At 39.0% G+C, this 9,081-nt stretch overlaps 2 protein-coding genes across 2 annotated transcripts; one reads left to right on the top strand and one right to left on the bottom strand.

Moving 5' to 3' along the window:
* The first annotated feature begins 973 nt into the window (after positions 1-973).
* On the top strand, positions 974-2,829 carry LOC102210549 (uncharacterized). Its single transcript, XM_005740190.2, has 6 exons — positions 974-1,109; positions 1,228-1,299; positions 1,381-1,499; positions 1,586-1,646; positions 1,775-1,869; positions 1,953-2,829. Exons 1-6 carry the CDS (start codon positions 1,074-1,076, stop codon positions 2,737-2,739), a joined length of 1,170 nt encoding a protein of 389 aa, XP_005740247.1. The 5' UTR covers positions 974-1,073; the 3' UTR covers positions 2,740-2,829.
* A 1,853-nt stretch (positions 2,830-4,682) lies between these two features.
* LOC102209002 (FK506-binding protein 5-like) lies at positions 4,683-8,054 on the bottom strand. The gene is made up of 3 exons (XM_005740279.2): positions 7,752-8,054; positions 4,878-7,513; positions 4,683-4,702 (listed from the first exon to the last, which is right to left on the bottom strand). Exons 1-3 carry the CDS (start codon positions 7,859-7,861, stop codon positions 4,683-4,685), a joined length of 2,766 nt encoding a protein of 921 aa, XP_005740336.2. The 5' UTR covers positions 7,862-8,054.
* Positions 8,055-9,081: the final 1,027 nt, after the last annotated feature.

The following is a 9,081-nucleotide window of genomic DNA, read 5'->3' as shown; positions in this document are numbered from 1 at the left end:
TGTGCAGAGCAGCCGCGGAAACTGAGAGCCCAGAGTGTGAAGACGTAATACAAGCAAATAAAAAGTGAAATCCAGAGCAGAATTAGACCTGCTTAGAAGAATTAGAAGAGACTGAGGCGGAGCCGTGTGAGTCGTGGATGAGAAACAGGCTGCAGGCAGATGTGGAATGTGGAAAATGAACTTTAACTTTTCTCCTTTCACAGTAATTTATTAAAATGTCATCTATAGTGATGTCTTTATATCACTATAACTAATGGTCATTAATGAAATTGTCTAAATAATATGTAAAATGTATAAACCATCTAAATGTTTCTCTCACAAAACGCTACGTCTGGATGAACAGAATCAACTTTTGGAGATTTACTTACCTGGATGATTGAGCATGCATCAAGACCATCTAAACTTAACTGATCTTAAATTCTTATTTTATTAAATCTTCGAACATTAGTTGAAAATTAACAACTTGTTTTAAATATGACTTCTTCACCATAACTTTTGTTGTTGTGGGATGGGGTAAAACTTTTTCCAGTGGTATCAAAAATGGTATAATTTACCTGGTAATTCGTATTTTAGTATCCTAGAATCCCACTACAGAACACACAGAGATCTCTCCTTCTTGGCTGTTTAAAGGGCCGGTGCTGTCACGCTTCAAATGCATGCATCATTCCTCTCCACAACTCATAACCCAGTGTTTTAAAGAAACCTTATAAGTTGACATCTACAATGAGAAAATGGAGAGGTTGTTTGTTTTGTTTTTCCTTCCTTTTTTTCTGAATGACGACTTGCATGCATCTTTTCACTGCAGCAACTTAAGGATAGCTATAGCCTACACTTTATTTATTCAGAAAACAAAGTGTAGTAAAATAAACACAAATATGATAGTACTTAACAACATGAAAGTTGCATGGTGTCACCATAGTGACCTGCTGCGATGTTAAGACAGTTCTAGAATTCTGCTTCAATCATAACAAACTTCATTTGTGCAGGAGAAACAACCATTTTCATCTTGACCTTTTAGCTAAGTGCTCACATTGTATTTGACCATTTTTGCTATACGCAGCAACAACATTTTAATGGAGGAAAGTATTGGAGTCTACAAACCTACTGGGGTATGTGAGAGTCTTTAATTTTACTGCATTTGAACAGTATGAAGAATTTGGTGTATTTTTAAAAAAATACAATGAATCAAGTTAACTAATAATGAGTAACTTCTTGTTTCTTTGACAGGTGTTGTTTGACACACCTGAGTACAACACAGCTTTAAAGACCTGCTGGCACCCTCAAAGCTACAAGACTCAGGTAAGAACCAACTGGCGTAAAATATCTGGTAAATTTTGATTTATTTTTAGTGCTCATGATTAAATGTCTCTTTATTTTTAGATTGCAGTGATGATGGCATTCCTTGGACTTCAGCAGGAAAATCAGATACCACCTCATATAACTGCTGAAGATATGATCAACCTTTTAATGGAGGAGAACAAAAAAACACTGAGAGAGCGGTGAGTTACTGTGACACCAACAGACCATAGATGAACGTCTGTTTGTGATGATGCTGAGATAAAACCTGCTTTGTGTCCATTTTAAGACTTTGGGAGTTTGACATTGAGAAATTGGAAGAAAATGAAACCAAAGGTCTTCTGAAACTGGTAAGACAAGAAAACTGATGGACCTTATAGTAATTTGTAGATTTTTAAAAAGAATTTTCATTAACAACAGAAATGCACTTTATAAATGTTTTTCTTCTTTTGTTTTGTTTTGTTTTGATTTGTTTCAGGTGTGGGCAGTGAACATTATTAATAAAATGAAGGACATTGAGCTGCAGGCTCGGCTGCTCCTCAAATATCCAGAGGCCATACCTCCCAAATTTCAGTGAGTCCCATTTGACATACAGTTATGGAAAATTCAGCTACAGTGTCTCAATATATCTGAATACTTATAACTTTAATCTACAGAACGCCTAAACTCCTCAGCATGTTCAACAAATACCTTGAGATCCTTAAAGAGAAGCTGCAGGAAACACAGACCTCCAGACTGCTAAGCCCCCAAGAAGTAGGGATAGAGGTAGTTCCCAGAGTCCTGCAAGGCTTCTGGGAGCATCCTCCTTACCCCCTTTTGAACCTGGCATCTCAGAGTCTGAGCGAGCTCTCCACCTGTGTTACAAAAGCCACTCTGGATCAACTCTCCAACACTCCCAGAGCAAAGGAAAGCAAGGCCATCTTCTCCCGCTCCATGCGAGATGACATGGTCCAAACCATCTTGGCAGAAATTAGAGAGAAACACCCAGACGACACTGTGCTCAGCAACACTGCAAACCACACTACCCTGCTCACTACAATCGCTGGTGTAGCAACAAACCACATTTGTAAGATCTTGCAGCCCCAGATCCCCAACGAGCCAGTTCATCACACACAAGCTGCTCAATGCCCAACAAGAGATCAGTACGACTTAAACATTACTGGAACTGAGGAAGAATCAACAAGTCCAGAAATTATCGATGACATGGTAACACCAGGTTCTCTATCAGCCTCTGCTGAATCTCCATTTTTGTCTGAGGTTCAAGCCAGTGAGGAACACCCTTCAGAAACATCATCCATGTGTGAACCACTTATACCAGTTACCAATACTGCAGAGAGCTTTGAAGACCTTAAAACCAAGAAGAAAGAAAAAGGTTTCCTCCAAAAACTCTTCAAAGCTCTGTGCTGTTTCTGTTTCTGCGTCAGTCTCCCAGCAACTGACTGATTGTCTTTAAGACTCCTATCACCCCTTCTCTTTATTTTTTCTCTGTATCAAAAAGCAAACAAAAACAAAGAGTTTTCAATAAAGTTTCACGTTGCTTCATGTCTGCTACTCTGGAAATTCTTTGTTTTGTTAGGATCAAGAAAAAAATCAGCTCACAACAGGACCGCAGTGTTCAAGTGAGTAGGGGAGCAGCTACACTCTGCAAAGCTGACCCTCAGCAGTCTGTTTAGGAACAGAGCTGTACTGGTCAGACATAAAACTGTCAGCATTAAGGGATTCATTACAAAAACTGCCATTTTAGCTAAAGATTCATGTTTTATAACTTATAAAGTTTCATTCATTAATGGTTAGTCATTGAACAGAATGCGTGAAACAGATGCCTGTTATGGAGTCACAATATATTTCAGTGAGTGCATTATTTCATCCAAAGTAAAAATCTGTAAAATCAAAATCTTCAAATAGGGAAAACGGAGTACCTGGTTGGGTAATTGCAGATATTTGAAAATATGAAAGCAAGGAGAACTATGCAGAAGTTGGTATCGGGAAAAGACACACGTTCTCGTAGCTTTCCAAAAGATTTGATTTTCAGATAAATTATTTTAAGAGCCGCTCTATGGAGGTGCCAGTTTTTACAGAAATGTTACATTTGCATAGAACTTTAGGTTCAGAACAATGTGTCATTTGAACAAGGACACTTTCTCAAATCATCAATTTGACTATCTTAGTTTTTTAATCGATGATATAGAATTCCAAGCACCATCGGAGTGTTTGTTCCCACCGTCAAGCATGAAGGGCAAGAGCTGTATTTATAGCTCTCCACCCTTGACGCCCTTTATTATCATATTGCGATCATAAAGGGATGGGCATGGACAATGTTCCATACACGGTTAGGCTGCGGGATTTCAACAATGCTCAGGTGTTACTAAGGGGCGCGATTTTAACACCAGCAGCTTGAACTGTTGCTGGAAGGCAGGATGGATCCATGCTTTCATGCTGTTTACACCAAGCTCTGACCCAGTCACAGCAGAAATGAAAACTCTCTCTGTCAGACCGTTTTCTGTAAATCCATGAGATGATTTTGTAGCAGTTTGAAATACACAGAAAACTGTCTGGCGCCAACAACCGTGTTGTGTGTAAAATCACTCAAAGGTTTCCCATCCTGATTCTCAGTTTGAACTTCAGCAGGACGTCTCAGCCTATGTGACTAAATGCATTGAGTTTTTGTCATGTGATTGGCTTATCAGATAATGAGGAGCTCAACAGGTGTACCCAGTGAAGTGGTTGTGAGTGTAGAACACATAAAGCAGAAAGAGACCCAAGACACAGCTCAAGAAAACATTTTTAGGTTATTTACATTTATTAATGAATCACATTGTATTTAAGTGTCATCCTGAGAAAACATTAAAAAGGTTGTTTTATTAATTTTAATAATTCATAATTAAATTTTCACATTAGCATATTGACAACACTCACTACAGACAACAGAAAATCTCATCTACAGTCTTCTTTAAATGTTATATTTTACTTTTCATACAGTATTTATTAATAAAACATGTCACTGCACATCAATTTATTCATTGAATGTAGTTTTTGCCCTTGTAAAATGTAATAAAATGCATGCATTTTGCAGATGTAATGTGAAGATGTGCTATTTACCATAAAGTTTTAACTTTTACAATATTTGATGCAGTTTTCTGAATAAAATGTAATTTGAATTTAAACATAATCAGTTATACTTTTTTTTTAAACGTCAAATGCTTAATTATATACATGTGTGTGAAAAAGTGTTTATTTTATTTCTATTAGTAGTAGCGGTGGCAGTCGTAAGAGCAAATTAAAATCACTCAACAAAAGAATAAGTTGAAACAGGTTAACCGATCTGAACACCCTCCTCTCCCTGAGCTTAATTGTTCTGGCCTGAATGCCAAGTACAACCAGCTCCATTAAAGGGTGGCACCCAATGCTGAAGAGAGACAAAGTAAGACGTCCACATATGCAAAGGTAGGCTGAGCTGGAGTTACTATAACACTCATCTCTTTAACCCAACAAATCATCCATCCAGCTACTGTTCTCTGATTTTTGCTCAGTATTGTTTTCTTCAGATGCTAACAAGCTATCAGCTAATACATTTGCACCACCTGGCTCAGACACTGGCAGTAGTTGTGCTTCTGATCCAAAAATGTCATCAGCAAAAAGGTCCATCTGAGCTGAAGGTGCAACAACAGAGGATGCTTCAGAGCCGAGCAAATCATTCAGTGAACTCTGAGCAGCCTGACCGCTTGGTAGACCTGTGAACACATCTGCACTGTTTGAGACATTGCTGCTTCCAAAGATGTCATCAGGGAAAGCAGTTCCTCCATGATCGAGCACATTAACCGGAGGAGGCTGATTGAAGAGATCATCATTAGAGCTGAATATGTCAAAGTCCTGTTCACTTGTCTGCTTCTCACTGCCAAAAGGATCCAAGGGTTGACTAACATCTTGGCTTATAGGTGTTGAGTCAGGGATGGTGAGTTGATCTGACATGCCAATAATTGCTTCATTTTCAGATGATATTGGTCCAGAGTCAACCAGGCTGGAGCTTTGAGTAGAAGCAGGTTCAAGCAAAGCTGTGTCAGTCATAGAAGTTGAAAATGTGCTGGGGGTGTCAGGCAGACCAAAGAAATCAGAGGAATCTTGTGCACTGTTGTGGATGAGATCAAAAAGCATTCCACGGCTCAAGCTCCCTTCTCCTTCAACCGGTGGGTCATGTTTGTTCAGCTGTTGGGCAGATTCATCTGTTTTTATCTCTGTGGCCAGTGGGTCAGCAAAGGGTGACGTGACACTATCTCCAAAAACGTCATTTAATGCATCATCACCTTTCTCAGGTATTAACTCACTGTTTGATTGCCCATGCGGTGTGCTCAGTAATTGTGCCGCAGGGTCAAGATCTTTAGACTCTATTTCCAGATCAGAGACGGGCAGGTTTGTAGCCTCACTGCTCTGTGAATGAGATTCTTGATCACCAGTTAGAATTGCATCCGTTTGCGCTATGGATGTTAAATCATCACCTGTCTCACTACTTATCATGGACAGGCCGGAAGGTTCTGAAGATCTACAGTCATTATTATGTGCATCAGGCTTGGCGGACTGTAACTTGTCCGTGATGTCGCTCTGAAGCGCTTGTTCTTGAGGAGGGACTTTAGATGGGTCTTCTTCTTTTTGTGCATCTTTTGTAACAGAGCCTTTTTCATTCTCTGTTTTTTTGTCATCAACATGAGTTTCATCCCTTCGCTTGTCCTGAGCAGCTGATTTTGTGATGTCCTCAGCCTTCTCTGCGGATGACTGAAGTAGCCTTCCTAAGAGTCCACTGCTAGGTTTGACATCTGCTTTCCTGGCATCCTTTTGTTCTGCTTTGTTTGTTTTGTCATTTCCACTCGATGTGAAGAGTTTTGACAAGGGGCTCTTTCCTTTGGACCAGGATCCCAGTTTGCCTTTGGCCTTTTCAGCCTGTTTGTCAGAGCCTTTCAGAGAATTTGTTCTCCCAACAGGCTTCTTCTGATCACCACCTTCTTCATGAACCTTTTCAGGCTGATTTTTACTTTTTTCAAGACTGACTTCCTCTCCATTCACGGGTCCTGCAGGACTTTGTGCTGTGTCAGCATTTTCTGATTCATGCTCGCTAACAGGGTTCCCTGGACTGACATCCAGTTTCTCAGAAGGCTCTTTTTGTGTCATGATGTCTTGAGTTGAAGTGAAAGCTTCAGTAAGACTTTGGGTGATGAGTGAGTCATTAATCTTCTTCACATCCCCGTTCAGAGTTGCAATATCATTCTGCGGAGTTTTGAAACTGTTCCCTACGTTCGCATCATGCTCTTGGTTTGACATATTGGCTGTTTCTTCACGGTGCTTATATTCAGGGATTTCAAGGTACATCTCACTCTTTCTATTTTCTTCGCTGGATTCAGATGCCAAATCATCGAGTATAGTGTTTTCCCTCACGTCTGTTCCATCATTGGTTTTATTTATTTGTTCAGACTGATCTGCGACCATTTCATTTTCTGTACCTGAGCTCAGCTGAGAGGATCGGTCGTATCGAGCGACATCAATATTTGGGGCAAACCTTACGGATTTCCGAGCTTTATTTGGAGAAGTGTCCAGCCTGTTGGCCACTGGGCTGTGGTTTGCTTTTGAGGTGGGGGCCACATTTGTGTGAACTGTTTTTTGATTCGTGTCAGAAATTCTCGTTTGGACAGGACTGACTGGTTTTGTTTTCTCTGAGGGAAACTTCTCAGCTGAGATAAAGCTTGCTGTTGTAGACTGTTCCTTCCCCCTCTTATCTCTCATTCCTTCTCTGTTACTGAGCCTGTCGCTTTTCCAATGCTCTGAAAAGCTCATGCTAACTGCACCTGCTCTGCTGATGTCAGAGATTTTATTTTTCAGAGCTGGTTCATATGTTCGCTGCGGAGAATTCTTCTTCTCTGGTGGCCAGCTCATTTTTAGTTTACCTTTAACATCAGCAACACTTTTATCTCCCGACGCTCTCAGGGATGACTTTGTGGCAAACGCTTCAGCAGAAGCCTCTCTGCAGCCATTAGAAATGTTTAACTTGTTCTTTGACATTTTGGGAGTGGGCTTAGCATCTGGCTCATCTGTCCCTTTATTTTTATCAAGCCAGCGGTCTTTGTGTTGCTTGTGACCGAAGCCCTCGTCATAATTTCCTTTTCTTTTAAAAAGCTGATTGTAGTGAGAAATGCAGTAGAATTCGCCATAAAGAGAAGAATAGTTGTGTGTGCTGCAATGAAATGAAAAAGCCCAAATATAAAATCAGATCTAATTTTGTTTCTCTCACATTATTGATTTGTTGTGCTAGATCAGCTTGTGTGAATGATTTATTCATTGATATTGAGGATTTATTTCATGTATGTGTTTCATTTATTAATGCAAATACTAAATCTTTTCATCTTGGTAGTTTTGATTGGGTTCTATATGATAAATATTCCAATTTCTATAATTTTGTTCTAACATCTCACCTGAGCTTCTTCTTACAGTGTTTACAGCAGAAACAGTTGTAGTGCAGAATGAGTTTATTAGCCACCATTTTCTCCATTGGGTAGACTGGTGTCAAACAGGCAGAACACATTTCCTTGGCAGGCGGCTGGAACTACGATGATGAAAACAAACTTAATTTAAGGTTAATTAGTCTTGTAGGTTTGACATGACAGGATCTTTTCTGTAATGTTTTACAAATGCAGCCACCTGTAGTGGAGAGATCTATGATCTACAATTATGTGTACTTTTTTAAAATAATAAGTTAGAAGAAACGCACAGGAATTACTTACAACTCACATCTAAGATGTTTTAAGGTTTACTCCTAATGTCGCATGACCACTGACAAGTTTGATTCCTGGTATTTAGCAATTACATAACTAGATAATGTCACATTTATGAGGTATTCAACTTTAGGTAAAAACAGCAACAGTGAGGCTTTCAGATGTGTTTGATGTTTGCAAAATCCTGTATTTTCAAACCAACTAACAACAGGAGAAGAAAAGAGAGGTATTTTGAAATGAAGGTCTGGAGCAAAAGTAGAGAAAACGTGACCAAAACAGAAACTGACATTTTAAAAAGCATAGCGGTGGTGTGATTTCTCATCATAGATCCATTACAACTGTGCAACATCTGACTCCAGGTTTCCTTTAAAAGGCAATTTATGAAGTAAATTGGTGAAGAAATACTCTTTGTAGAATTTACTTAAGTAACTTAGGAGTATTGTGTGAATTATTGGTTGTGCACCAATGTACTACTGTTTCATATATTAGCCTAGAGATTGGATATTCATTCAAACTAAATACCACTGGATTTTTAAAAAGGAGTCAATTTTATATTTGTGGTTTACAAGTTAATGGGCTTTGGGAGCCACGGGAACATTTTCCATTGCCGTAAAAAAAAAATGGCAGCAAGGCGTAGTGGCTGCGCCATTTCATCTCTGTTTATATACAGTTAAGTGACAATTTTGCTGGGCAAAATATTTAAACAACAAATTAAGAGTTGTAGAATAATCAAGCCATGTCTCAGCTACACAAAGATTTTAGATTCATTTAAGTTTTTGCTTGATTTTCTTTTTACCCCTTTAAAAAAAAATTTTCATTACTGAATTGCATTTTGCCTGGCATCTCCACCAAGACAAGATCCCAAATCAGCAGGGACATTTAACTTTAGAGATTCTACATTTTATTATCATCACTTTGATTTCGGGCCAAGCAAAGTCGATATACACGGAATTGAGTTATAAATTCTGTGTGCAGAGATGGGCAGTAACGCGTTACTTGTAACGTGTTACTGTAATCTGATTACTTTTTT

This window comes from Pundamilia nyererei, unplaced genomic scaffold (assembly GCF_000239375.1).
Source record: "Pundamilia nyererei isolate P.nyererei 1_Seehausen unplaced genomic scaffold, PunNye1.0 scaffold00098, whole genome shotgun sequence".
Lineage (NCBI taxonomy): Eukaryota > Metazoa > Chordata > Actinopteri > Cichliformes > Cichlidae > Pundamilia > Pundamilia nyererei.
Note: the sequence above shows the minus strand (reverse complement) of the source record. Positions and strands in the feature narration are given on the sequence as shown.